Source organism: Dermacentor albipictus, chromosome 6 (assembly GCF_038994185.2).
Source record: "Dermacentor albipictus isolate Rhodes 1998 colony chromosome 6, USDA_Dalb.pri_finalv2, whole genome shotgun sequence".
Classification (NCBI taxonomy): domain Eukaryota; kingdom Metazoa; phylum Arthropoda; class Arachnida; order Ixodida; family Ixodidae; genus Dermacentor; species Dermacentor albipictus.
In genome coordinates, this window is record NC_091826.1 from 92,738,003 (window position 1) to 92,752,011 (window position 14,009).

Below are 14,009 nucleotides of genomic sequence, written 5' to 3' on the forward strand. Positions count from 1 at the left end.
ATTCCCTACAGCATATATGTCTTAAATGTGCAGTGACCCTCCTTATGCAGAAGTTGCAGATTGGCATAGAGAACCTATGCTACATGATCCCAGTATGGAATGGTTCGTAATATATTCCCGTCTTCATGATGGGGGCAGTTAAGTTCTGCAGTCACCAGGTGTTCGAAAGGAACCAAATCCCGTATTGTAAAATAGGTCCAATGCTACAGTTCTTCGCAAGAGTGAATTTCAGCCAATCCTGACATCTGATACATTGTTAGCGAAGGCGGTGGACCACTGTCAAAGACCTTACGAAAGAAAAGCTCCATGGATTCGGTCCAACTTTACTTTCCATAGATGCAGTGCAGCGCTGCACCTGCGTATAAATTCGACTGGGCGAAACAAATTACTGAAACGAAACATTTTGTTTGCATTGCGGACCCGTTGCTTGCGCCCGCATTGTTCTGTCTCTTAAAGGGCTTTTGACCTCAACCATAAGTTGCGACATTCCGCGCGCTGGCAGGTTTTGCTCCAGTCGTCCCATTCTGCGCGATGTCCAGCCAACAAATGTAATGCGGTGCACGAGCCCGGCTGCCCCTATATGGCGTCGTTAGCCCAAATCTGCGGCGCGAGTATTCGCAATGAGATGAGGCTTGCGTTTAGTGCGGCGAAAATCCGGAAACCGCCCAGCGCGTCCCAACGGAATGAGAAGGGATTGACGCAGCGAAACCCGTAGATAACGTAGACCTGGAGCGCATGGATTTAATGTGAACGGCAGCATCAACCCGTCAGCAGGCTAGATAAGCAAGAGACGTTTAGAGTATTGGTAGGAAAAAAGCAGGAAAAACTGTGATACGATCCTTTACTTTACACAGTAGGTAGACGAGGTACAATATGTACAATGCAGATAGAGAAGCTCAGAGGGAAAAGAACATTAAGGATATCTGTACTAAAATTCTACAATTACCTACATTTATAGCATAACTGATTAAACCAAGCAGGCTAGGTGATCATTTGTCACCGCCGAATTTCAAAAGGGATGCCAAATAATCATTATCATCATCCGGTGCACTAGAAAGCGGTCGTAGACCGACCGCACGATACCTTAACGTGCCCATATCCTCCCTCTTCACCTGTTGCCGAATATATTCACAGGACACATCCAGGGCCTTTCTTCAGCTCTGCCTCGAACATTTTGACGTCTGGACCATCTCGCTCTCCAGTGGCCCCTTATTTTAAGGCGAAAGCCTTATGTGGCTAGGTGCAATGGCTCACACCCGAAGAAAGTGGCGTCTAGTCCAGTTATGCAAAAAGTATTGTCATTAGGAATGGCTCATACCTACGTAAGCAAGCAGGAACTTATTGGCCGAATATAGGTGAAGAAATGAAAGATAGAAAGAAAGACCCAAAGAAGAAACAAAATAATAAAGAAAGAAAGAAACGGGAAGGAGAAAGGAAGAACCTTGATGTAGTGCATTAGGCGCTCGCAAGTGTCCTTGAGGAGGTCGACCCACAGCGCCATGCGTTAACTTCACACTACGGCTCGATATGCGTTGCAAGAAGTCCTGAGACAGATGGTACTATAACTTAATGCATTACCACGTGTGCAGCAGGCCTTCGCCTGCATGTTTTGCGGGAGTGTAACATGCTGCCAAACTTTTTTTCCGGTATGTTTATACATTGTTACCCATTGATTTCGTGGCATTTATGTATAAGAATGATTTGTAGTTCTAAGTAAACCATGTTAGGAGTCTCACACCATTTATTGGCTCTGAACTTGTGGCTTATCGTAGATGGCAGAGTTTATAAGGTTGATGGCGTCTCTTTCCTTCTTTTTTGTTTTGCACTTAGCATTGCAGTTATTAAGCATTTGATGTATAAGGGAATTGCCGCGTTGTGTGCCCACTCTGTAGTGCGATGATCTTCGTGTGATACCAGTATCTTATCGTGTGTAGCGTTTCCATATCTTAGTTTTCATTTGAAATGCGTGTTGTTGTGTTTTCATTTCAATGCACGTTTTCAATTATGCACTGAACATGCGGGCTATATTTTGTGCAAATAAAGCTTTTTGTTACGTTGACCTCGTACAGTAACGCTTCTTTTATGTTGATGTAGCTTTTGTTATTCTCTTAACCAATGCCTTCCTCAAGTTCTGTAAGATAATAATAATAAATATTAACAATTTTTTTAATTTACTATAATAAAGATCGTGCGGAGACATGCGGATGAGATAAGACGCAGACAAGACAGGCGGATTTAGATATTCGGTGTAATTACCGGTTAAATCATGCTGTTCATGTTTATGGTAATGATTGCTTGAGCCGCTACGAGAATGCACTAATAGACAAGAATAATAATTATCTAATGGTGGTGGTGGTGGTGGTGGTGGTGAATTGTAGCAACAGGCGGGTTTAGCCTGGCGAACAAGGCCGGCAATTGCTCCGCCCGAGCGTCTCGCACAATACCGCTGAAGGGTTTCACCACGTGTCCATCAAACCAGTCTCTCTTAAAAACTCGATGAGGAGACGTGAAGTTTCTTTTCGGGCTATAACTGATCCCGCGGGAAATATAAGGTGTTGCAGGCGCGCATGCGGAAGGTTCTTGCTTTGCAGATTCTTCAGGAGAGTGTCTCTTTCATCTTGGAATTGCTGGCAGGACCACAAAAAGTGCTCAATGTCTCCTGTCTCGTTGCATGCCGAACAGTTCGGAGAATTGATTCGCCCCGTTTTAAATAACCAGGCCGGTGTATTTGCAGATCCTGTCCTTATTCGATATAGAAGTGTGGCTTCCTCTCGGTGCAATCGCTTGGTTACGCAGGGCATATGCGGTGGAACCCAAAGCGACGCAAAGTGATTTCGAATGTCAGATTTTTGCACTTGATTACTCTTTGGGGCCTTGATTTTGGGAGGATGATAGAGCGCGGCGTATGCAAGCGCATCAGCTTTTTCGTTTCCTGAGATACCAATGTGGGAAGGAATCCATTGAAACTTTACTGTGAAGCCTTTGTTGTTGAGCTCTTTCACGATGGCTAGTGATTTGCGTGGGAACTTGAGGGATGGCAAACCACGGTATATTTGTTGTAATGCGGCCTTTGAGTCCGTAAGGACAACCACATTCTGCGGAGGCAAAGCCTTTAATTTGCGCAGAGCAGAAGCTATTGCTGCGCCTTCCACAACTGTCGACGAGGCTATACAGTCCAGACGGCCAGACCACGTATATCTTAGAGAGGGAATATAGAATGCAGCTGCACAGCGGTCTTCGTCTGCCTTGACAGAGCCATCTGTGTATACTTGTAGGTGACTCGGGTAAATCGTGTTCAGGTGTTCCAGGACTAATGACTTGGCTTCTGCAGATGGAATGCAGCTCTTTGATTGCAATCGTGGTACACTTAAGTTGCATGTGATGTCCTCGAATGTCCAGGGTGGTTCTATCCTTTCCCTCGATCTTGAGCAGCGCAATCCTAATACGCGAAGCGTGTTCAATGCTGCATAAAAATGTGAGCGCGGCCTGTTACCTATACGTCGTAAGAGCGCTCTACCGGGCGTAGACTCACTCAATCGTAGGAGCTGGATCATCAGAGCCTGGGAAGCCTGAAGCCGTATAGGGCGTGACTCAGCTTCGTAGAGCACTTTCTTGTTTGACGCTGGCTGAGGGACTCCAAGGCAAAGTCGGATACCTTTTCTGTGGATGGCTTCTAAGCGCTCGTATTGGCTGTCTGAGGGTGACATCAGAGGTAGCCGATACAGGATTCGACTTGTAACCAACGCTGTATGTAGCCGTAGCATGGACGTCGGGTGGTTGCCCCAGCGTATGCCAGCGACTCGCTTGAGCACATGTAGCCTGGGTGACGATGACGCCACAACGTGGTCAACACCGCGGCGCCAGAGTAGCCTGTGGTCTAAGGTAACGCCCAGAAATCGGACGTTGGTGACTTGTCGAATCTGGTATCCGTCCAAATTCAGCGTCAAACGTGTAGATTTTCTTTTCACTCCAGGAAATAGTACGAATGATGATTTTTCTGCTGATAGTGATAATCCAATCGTTGCCAAGTGGCCCTGAATTGCTTTTACTGCTCCCTGGGCTATTCGTGCAAGGCGGCGATGCTGGTAGCCGGAGACCCAAATGCAGATATCATCGGCATATATAGATATCTTCACTGGTGTTCGATGGTTTAGTACTGTTGGGAGGCTACTCATGGCAATGTTGAATAACAAGGGAGCTAAAACACTCCCTTGTGGCACACCACGAAATATACGTATTTCATCGCTCAACGTGTCGCCAAGACGAACTCTGATGCGACGATCATTGAGGAACGTATGTATGAAGTGCAAGAGATGACCCGTGACGCCTATAACTTGCAACTGGCTGATGATGGCTCTTTGAGACACGTAGTCGTAAGCCTTAGAAACATCCATGAAAACAGCAAGTGTCGACAGGCCATCCGCACTGTAATGCTCTATGTGGCTTAGAAGGTCCAGTACATTGTCTTGAGCGCTTAGACGCTGCCGAAACCCAGTCATGCACGATGGTAGTTTTCGACCCTCCTCGACATACCAAGTGAGTCTTGTGCACGCCATCTTCTCCATTAGCTTCGCTGCACACGAGGTCAGTGATACCGGTCTGTATGAGTCCAGAGCTGCAGGATTCTTTCCAGGCTTCAGAACCGGTACCACCCATGCTACCTTCCATAAATGTGGGATAGCCCCACTGGCCCAGACTTGGTTAAAAAATGCCAGCAAATCACGCCGTCTCTCAACCGGTAGGTTAGTCAGCATCTGATTACTGATGAGGTCAGGTCCCACCGCACAGCGACGTCGGAGGCTGCTCATAGCTAGTTCCAGCTCTCTGAGTGTGAAAGGAGCATCCATTATAGACGACGATAGCGGCGGTGGCGGGTTGGTTGTGCCAGCTGACCTTCCGGAAGAGTATATTTCAGCGAAGTCATTCGCAAGGCAAGCGAGTGTCTTGCCTAACTTCAATGCTAGGGCTTCAAATGGCTTGTTTGGTCGAAAGTTTCCAGCAAGGTTATTAACGACCCACCATATCCGTGGAACTGGCGTGAAGACCGATAGGCTTGCACAAAATGATGCCCATTGATCTCTTCTTAGTTTCCTTGTATAACGTCGAATTACTGCGTTAATCCTGTTATATATAGTCTTCATTGATGGGTTGCCTTTCGTCCTCATCAGCCTCCGTTCCGCTCTTCTACGGGCAGCGCATAGATTTTTGAGCTTTAGATCGGGAGCGGGGAAGTGGTCGGGTAGCTTCAGCTCAGCGGTAGCCAATCTCTTGCTACGTAGCATGTCCGCGAACAGGTTTCCAGATGATTCGCTTAGGCCGTCTCTGTATGTATCCCAATGCGTCACAGGACAGGATCTTCGGCCGTTGGTTCGATATCCAGCAATGTTAACGAAGACAGGAAAATGATCACTGCCCATTCTATCTTTACTAGTCGTTGACGATGCGAGGATGTCCGTTGAGTGTAACGTCAAGTCAATGACACTGTAAGAGGCCGGTGGTCGAAAAAACGTTGGCTGTTTGTCATTTGCCACGCAGAGTCCCTCGGTGTTTAAAGCTCTAACAATTTGCTTTCCACGTGCATCAGTCGCCTTGTCGCCCCAGAGAGTATGGTGCGCGTTGAAGTCGCCACATATAATCCTAGGAGCTGGGCAGCGGCTGCAGAGGTCTCTGATAATTTCTCCCATCGAGACCTTCAGGCGAGAGCTCACATACACAGAGGCCACGCTGAGGCTTCGATTTCCCAGCCGCAATTGTACAGCAGTGACTTCCAAAGCACTGCTGCAAAGGTCTTGAACTGGAAGAACGTAATGTGGTATTTCACGTCTCACATATAGCATGGCGCTTCCGTTCGGAAATGTTGGAATACTTTGGTTTCCATGTGCGACGTAACCAGCAATTGTTCTGGAACCTGGAAGACCAGCCTCGGACAGGGCCAATATTGGCACAGGCATGTTGCGTAAGAAAAGCGACAGTTCAGGTAAATGGCACGCAAGACCCGCACAGTTCCATTGCATAATAAGTGGCACCTGTGGATGAGATGGTGAACATTGTGTCCTGACCGCAGCCATATTGTTAGGTGCTTTAAGAAGAGGTAGAGCTGAGAATCACTGACTCGAGAGCGAGGACTACTTCGAGCATTTCCTTCATGGAGCTAGCCGGCATCTTCTCTATGTGTGATCGCAAGGCCTTGAAGAGAGCACGTAGCACCTGCTGACAGTTCTCCTGTGGTGTGTTTTCATCGCAACGCGATTGGGGTCGCTGCAGTACAGACACATAACTTCGCTGTTCCGGTTGTTCAGCAGTCTTCTCTTCTACGGGGCCTCTGTTCATTGATTTGACTGTTTTAGCCGGTCCGCTGCGCGATGGCACCACTGTGTCCTGGATTCCTGGAGAAGGCTTCAGGCTTGGAAAATCAGTTTCACTCTTTGAGCTCAATTTCATTGCGTCTGACTCTCTATGTCTTTCTGTCGTTTTCTTCGTCGTATTTTTCTCATCGTTCCCTGTTGGCCCCAAGATAAACGTTTTCTTACGCTTTATTGCTGCTGCCCGCGTAGGACACTTGCTATAACTAGCTGGATGACCACCACTACAGTTTGCACATAGAACGTTCTCTCTGCACGCGCATTTTTTGAAATCGTGCGGTCCTCCACATCTCTTACACCGCTGCTCACCACGGCAGTACTTGGCCACATGTCCATAGCGCTGACACTTGAAGCACCGAGGTGGTGTCTCAACGTAGTCAATGGTCTCGTGTCTTGTGAAGCCCAAGTTGATCTTCTCTGGACGGTCTGTATTTGGAGCGAACGTAAGAACCACGGAGCTGGTTCGCCTGGACTCCCAATCGGTTTCGGAAATTTGGACGCGTCGCATGACTCTCCTTGCATGGTAAACTCCTTGTGGTTTAAGGTATAGCAACAGTTCCTCGTCAGTGTACCACTTCGGTACTCCTCTAATAATGCACGTGTTTTGCAGGTACGAATTGGGCACGCGTGCTGAGATTGCAGTCCCTGAGATCGACTTGCAGCTGAGAAGGGAATTCACATGCTCTTCTGTCTGTACATCTAGAAGCAGGGCTCCTTGAGCAGTAAATCGGCTCCTAACTGGCGATGCGCCAAGAATTTTTTCAATATCCGTAGACAGAACAATGGGATTTACTTTTTTCAGGTCGGCTCCTTCTGTAGCTGGCGTAACAATCACTGGGATTCCGATGGTCCTCTTCTTGCGGTGACGCACAAGCCTGAAGCCTTCATCGTCCAGATCTGTGATGTCAGCTATGTCACAAGCGTCAATAAGCGTAGACTCGTCGTCTGTTTCTGTAGCCTTGTATCGCTTACAGTCACGGTTGCTCTCAGGGTCAGTCGGTGGCCTCTGCCCCGGTGTCAGGTCAGGCGTAGTCATGACGGGGCGCTCGCCGCTACCAGATCGGGCTCTTCTGCAGGCTCCTATCGAAGCGACGGGAGGCGAAGGCCCCCCCGGCCTCCGGTAGGGAAGGTACCTTGGCGAGTCGTCCGACGTCTTCGACAAATCTATTTGACAAAACGTCGAAAAAATTCAAAAACACTAGGGAGCGAGACAGCAGTGCGACTGTGCCGAACCAAACTTCTTCTTCTTCCTCCAATAATTATCTAACTTGTAATTTCACGCTTCGTGCACAATCTCTCACTCCATACAGCATTGAAGCTTCGGCACGCAGCTGGAGATGGTGCTCAAGCGTAGGCCCGTCACACTGTGAGCAGCAATACACACAGATTTTCCTTAATCCGCCGTGAAACCTTTCTTACAGCGTGCTGCACCTTAGCTAAAACATTCATTGTGCATTTTCACTTCCAGTGATACTTCACCCCGAATATTGTCATTTGAACTGGCTCACAATGGACGCTAACAATGTCAACACTAGAAACGTATTTCAATAGGTGAATGGAAGGGGATAACTGGCGGCTGTGTATACCTTCTTCTCTGACGACTGTGATATAAAATTTGTAAACAGGGATAAGGTGCCTCAGAAAGGCTGGCCAACGTTTCGATAGGAGGACCTATCTTCGTCAAACCCGCCGTGGTTGCTCAGTGGCTATGGTGTTGGGCTGCTGAGCACGAGGTTGCGGGATCGAGTCCCGGCCACGGCGGCCGCATTTCGATGGGGGCGAAATGCGAAAACACCCGTGTGCTTAGATTTAGGTGCACGTTAAAGAACCCTAGGTGGTCAAAATTTCCGGAGTCCTCCACTACGGCGTGCCTCATAATCAGAAAGTGGTTTTGGCACGTAAAACCCCAAATATTATTATTATTATCTTCGTCAAAGGTGGCCTCGTCATCCTCGGCATGCTAGATTTAAACGGTTAATGCAGGGACGCCACTTTAAAATCAGCCGCGAGTGACAACACCCGCACGTGACGTCACTGCACTAACCGTTTAAAGCTAACATGCCCAGGATGACGAGGCCGCCTTTGACGAAGATAGGTCCGCCTTTCGAAATGCTGTCCAGCCTTTCTGAGGCACCTTATCCCTGTTTACAAACTTTATACCACAGTGTGCTATTCCATCTGTCAGCCCCTTTCTTGATTTTGGACTTCTTTTCTGACGACAAACTTTCGCAGAGATATAGATAAGATAAGATATAGATAAGATAAACTTTCGCAGAGAACCCCTTCTACATATCCACGTAAATGTAGTGGTGTTATGCGTATGCGAAAAAAAAAGACAGATTTGAGAATAAATAAACGCCGACATACGCTTCGCCCCTTCTACACCTTCAGTCATCATTTCCCAATCAATTGGGGATCATAGAGCAGGGCAACATTCTTTTTTGTCACTTGATTCAAGCCGCAGCAACAGTAGCAGACCACTTGAAAGCCTCCTCAACGCCTGAGAAGCCCTCGCCTGTGAGCGCCACGGAGCGCAGAAGATGCCGGCCACACCAAGCACAAAAGTTACATTCTCTCCGTTCTATAAACCGGCCAGCACGCGCAAATCATGGAGCTCATGCGTCAACTAAGAAGCGTCCTTGGCTGGATGCGCTAGTGAAGCGCGGTTTTGGCCATGTCCCCAGCATTCGCCAAATACGCGGTGGCGCGTAGCTGCACATAAAATAATAATTCGGAAACGAACTCTTACGTCGTGCTACCCGGTGATGCGCGCTTTAAATAATTTTGTGCACTAGTGCATGTTTTAGGCACGTGCGGATATCCATGTACAAAACCTAGTGAACGTCTTGATCAACACGTAGAGTAGTCGTTAAACCAGGAGTCCAGCAGTTATCAATAGCGATTTGGCGTCATGAGCTCGGATTAAATGTCCCATTGCGCGAACACTACATGCATGTAGCATCTCCATACCGTTTGTATTAATAGGTCATGGACAGGTGTGGCAAAAAACTTTGTGTGGTGGAATTTAGGTGCACCATCAAAAACGCTGCCTAGCAAAAAAATTACCTCGAGCTCTTCTCTTCAGCTCCCCTTACCACTCACAATGCAGCTTCCGAACGTTAAACCGCGCGAGGAAGAAACTAGAATTGTACGAGTTTATTTTTACCACTAATATTACTAAATAACCAGTCAATAAGATCATCAACAAACAGCTAGACTTTTCGCGATGATCCAGTTGTTTGTTGTTCGTTTGTTCATAGGATAATAATAATAATAATAATAATATTTTTTTTATTCACTTCAATTCGTACAACGGATTAAATGACGGATGAGAGCCCAGTGGGCTGTTTTCCGCAAAATTCGTGTGCAATTCGACTCGGAGAATTTACTGCTGTGAGAACCCCCAAAGCCAGTGCTAGTATAACGTGCAAGTGGTTCAAACAATATATTCTTCCTGTTGGCGCCGTTCCCGCAGAGTGAAAGTTCTTGAAAATTGCTAAGTTCTGCCTCAGATATTTTTTTAACGTACTGCGTTTCATCTTTAACCAGAAAACAAAAACTACAGTGACGTTTCACTTCGTGAGCACGGTCTACGCGCAAGCGCATCGGTGCCATTCCTATATCACTGCGATAGCAATTATGTTGGCACTCCAGGCGCATTTCTGCCATCGTAGTCACCTCGCTGTCCTGTATTAAGTCCACGGGCGATAACGTCCTGCCCGCGACCCGCATGCTGTATGTGCGAGTGAAAGTGTGTGGCGGTGAGCCACCGATCGTGCGCTGAACCTCGTGCGCGGGCGCAAGAGGAAAGTGGGGGAGCCAGCGCGCTGTCATTTGTCGCGTGGTAAAAGGGGGTCGGCGGCGTTGCACTCTGCCAGCAACTTCGTGTTGTAAGGCCGCGTGCGCATTATCTTCAAACCGATCTGCAGCATGTAGGCGCACCGACGGCGCCGACGACTCATAGATGCCTGGGCGCTGTGTTCTCGCCGCTTAGTTAGCGTTGAAGCGATCGACAGCACGAATGTCACTTCGCTCGTTGCTGTAGCCGCGCTTCCAGAACGGAGTACCCTATTTGCGCGGTCAGTGCGGCTTCCTTAGTATTTTAGAACAGTAATTTACTAATGAATACCAGATTTCAAGTATATTTAGGTTCTTCTTTGAGTGGCTACTTCTCTTTCTGTTCTCTCACGACGGTAATACGACATCTTGCACTGGCTGCATGGCTGAAAGAAACGAACGGATGTATACGCAAATAAGGGCAGACAAGACGAGCGCCTGTATCCATGTGTGTTGGCGCCTGATCACAGGTCGCGATCTTTCGCCAACTAGCCCTCAACAAAGAACACCTCCCTGCACTGACTCGTTCCCCCTACACAACGAAGTATAGCATGCTAGACGAGAAGAAAGTGGGTTAACTGAGATGCCCGATTTTTATTACTCATATCGTGACAAGCCAACAAACACTGACACCAAGAACAACAGAGGGGAAATTACTTGCGCTTAATAAATGAAATAAATTGGTTGAGCATCGCATGCGAAATGCGAAGGTTGTGGGAGCGTTCCCAACCTGCGGCGTTTTTCTTTCGTCCATTTTCATTATCAATAATTCATCGTTTCTTTATTTCATTTATTAGGCACATATAAATGCCCCTATGCTGTTCTTCGTGTCAGTGTTTGTTAGCTTTTTATTATATAGCATCCTAAGCATTTTAACACCATTATGGGTAACAAGAAGGGTGTTCATTCGGTGCCACGGCTCACAGCCGCTCTTTTGAAGGGGTAAGGTCGAACTGTTCATAGAAACAAACTTAGTTTTGTTTCCTTGCAATCTTTTGTGGGAACCAAATAAGACGATAGCTGCAACGGACAACACAAAAGCTGCGCGTACTGAACTGTAATAACTATCGCGCTCTAACTATCGCGTCATGCATTGACGCGCACATCAGGAAGTTCAAAATTATTAAGATTTCAATTGCGCTTTCTCCCATAACAAGTGTAATTCGAGCTCACTGTTGCCTACAATAAAGTTTGCGCATCCTCAATGCTGAGGGTGTTAATAGTGGAACAAACGTCGGTACACGTACGTCTGTCAGAATATTTAAAGTGTAGACCAGTGCCAGCGACCACACACCATAAAGGCAGTTGAACTCCTTTCCAACGTATTTTTTTTTCTCACAGCAGCAATCATTGTCTAACTTCTGTCCGTGCGTTTTATTTCCTTAACGCTCCGCATCCCATACTTGCAGATCACATGAATGTAAAGCGCAATATCAGCGTGAGATAGAATTCTTGACTAGAGACAAAGGAGCGCCGAGGTTTCTACAAAAGGAAGGAAGCAATGCAGGGAACGCTCGTTGTTGTAGGACAATGATACGACCCAAGAGGTGTAAACAATTTAGGGTGGTTTTGTAAGGTCGATATACTCACGCAAAGGTTTCTTTTCTGAAGTCGCGCAGACGCTGAGCTGCACGGGGCTTCTTGAGAGCACACTTTCTCAAGACAGAGACGTCAACACAGTGGCGGAGGAACACGGGAGCTGGTGAAGGGAGAGTAATAAGCATTAAGTATAGTGATTCTGTGGAAAAATGCGGCGAGTTGGTTGTGTGTTCAACTGCAATGTTTACAAAAGTCGCCTGAATCACTAATACGTATTCGTTTAATCTGGTTTCTCTATTCTGACTCTACGCTTTTCTCACACACACTCGCAAAGTTTCAGTGTTGGTTGCTAAGCAAATTGCTTATTCATTCAATGTGAGAAACATGATTAAGTCACCACATTTCATTGTTTTATTGTTACAAATGTACTCTCTATAGTTAGGAATAAAGTCAGGTCGTCTTAATTTGTGTTCGTGCCGAAATGTGTTCGGAATTTGTTGCCCTAGACAAGTGAAGGTACTGATCACAGAGACATTCAGAATATAGTTCAGTGCTTGCACATCACGCATTCACATGTATAGAAAGCAACTTGTAAACATGAGTTTTCACTTCAAGCAATGAAACCGATGAAATCAAAGAAGCCTTGAGCTCTGGCCCAACTGTGCTTTTCCTACCTAAATGCACGTGAAGCAGAAAGTCTCATATTCACCAGCCAATGAACCTATTAAATAGCTGCATTGAATAAAAAAAGTTACGTTCAAGTTTAGCCAATGCTTTTTAGGAAATTTTGGTATTTGACAGCTTTTTCACTAAAACTGGGAAACATTTCACGAGAACACCAACATTCATTCTGTAGGCTCAACTTCAAAACACATATCGTGGTTCTGCGGGTGACACTTTGGGAGTGGTTTACAAAAGTAACTTAGAAAGTATGAATCACGTTTTACTTGAAATTCTCGTCGAAGAGTCTGGTTTAAAAAATTCTGGGGGCGTTACGTGCCAGAACCAGGGAAAATCGCGAGGCATACTGTATACGGGGGGTAAGCTCCACAATCATTTTTGCCCACTTGGGTAACTAAATCTAAGCTCACGGGTGAACTTGCGTTTCACCACCACCTAAATGCAAACATTCCCCAGCGGGATTCGAACGTCTGACCTCGCGCTTACCAGCGCAATGCCATACCCGCGAATCCACCTTGACAGGTGATCGTTTACTGAACAACGAAAAGTCCATATTTCCTCGAGAGTGAGGTATGCTCCACTCCTATGTAATGCGTATGCCAGTTTCGCCCATTTGAAGTGCTGCTAATAAGTGTTATCTGTAGAATTTCGGGATGTATTCTGTTCTAGTTTTTTTTTCACCGTGCCGTATGTGTAGCCTTTTCTTTTTGCTTTTGTGACTTCTATTGTGTTGACGCCAACCGTCCTTAAAAAGCCTTAAATGCGATGGCTTGCTACAACCGGTGTAATGAAAACATGTTCTAACATTATCGCTTTTATCTTTGCAAGCATACTACCCACGCCCCTCACTTTGACATCCGTGCGTAGAGGGAAGAAACTATCATTCCATCCTGCAGGTGTCGCGTGGTTAGATGGCGCTGTTGTCGCACCACGCACGATGCAATCGGGGCTAAATTTAGCCTTGCGCGTGATGTTTAGAGTCATCGCTTGTCATACGTTTGTCCATCGTCGTAGGAACGGTCGTGTTTGAGAGAGCTCACTATGCCATAGTAGGCAAAATTTGTAAGAGTGAAACGGATGTTTATCAGTAGATCTAACGCATACAAATGTGCAATATCTTGAAATAATTTAACGCTGCCCTCCTATGAGCATTTCTTTCCTATCCGCCAGCATGCAAAGCTCGTTCATATTTTGTAACTTTCAAAAAACATTAACTCATGCAATGGCGCCTTTTAGTCACACATGTCTTTAAACAAGCGATATTGCCAGTGAAATAGTGTAAATACAAAGGGAGGAGCTCACAAGATATATGAACTCGTATATGGAAAGTTCACGTCGCTAGGCACTATTTAAACATTTAAAGGAAATCACACAAACGAAAACAACGAATAGATGCATGTTTGCCAATATCTTTTTTTTGTGTTTTTGCGCTTCCATACAACAAAGGAAAGCTTTACATTAAAGCACAGGTGTATCTACTCGCCACAGCGGAGATGCTCTTGGTTGTCTTTCAAATCGTTGTTGACGTGTATCAGCATACGAATTCTCACAATTTCTGCGTTGTTTATTCACCTGTCTGACCTGTCAACT

At 46.4% G+C, this 14,009-nt stretch overlaps 1 protein-coding gene across 5 annotated transcripts in view; it reads right to left on the reverse strand.

Moving 5' to 3' along the window:
• Positions 1 to 14,009, reverse strand: part of LOC135907523 (uncharacterized) — a 52,925-nt gene that overhangs the window by 23,287 nt on the left and 15,629 nt on the right. For all 5 annotated transcript variants that reach the window (XR_011515341.1, XR_011515342.1, XR_011515343.1 and 2 more), the window contains exon 5: positions 11,790 to 11,898. Coding sequence is in view for 1 of the 5 variants with exons in the window: in XM_065439217.2 (XP_065295289.1) it covers positions 11,790 to 11,898 (109 nt within the window). In the remaining 4 variants the exon portion in view is untranslated. The remainder of the gene's footprint in view (positions 1 to 11,789; positions 11,899 to 14,009) is intronic.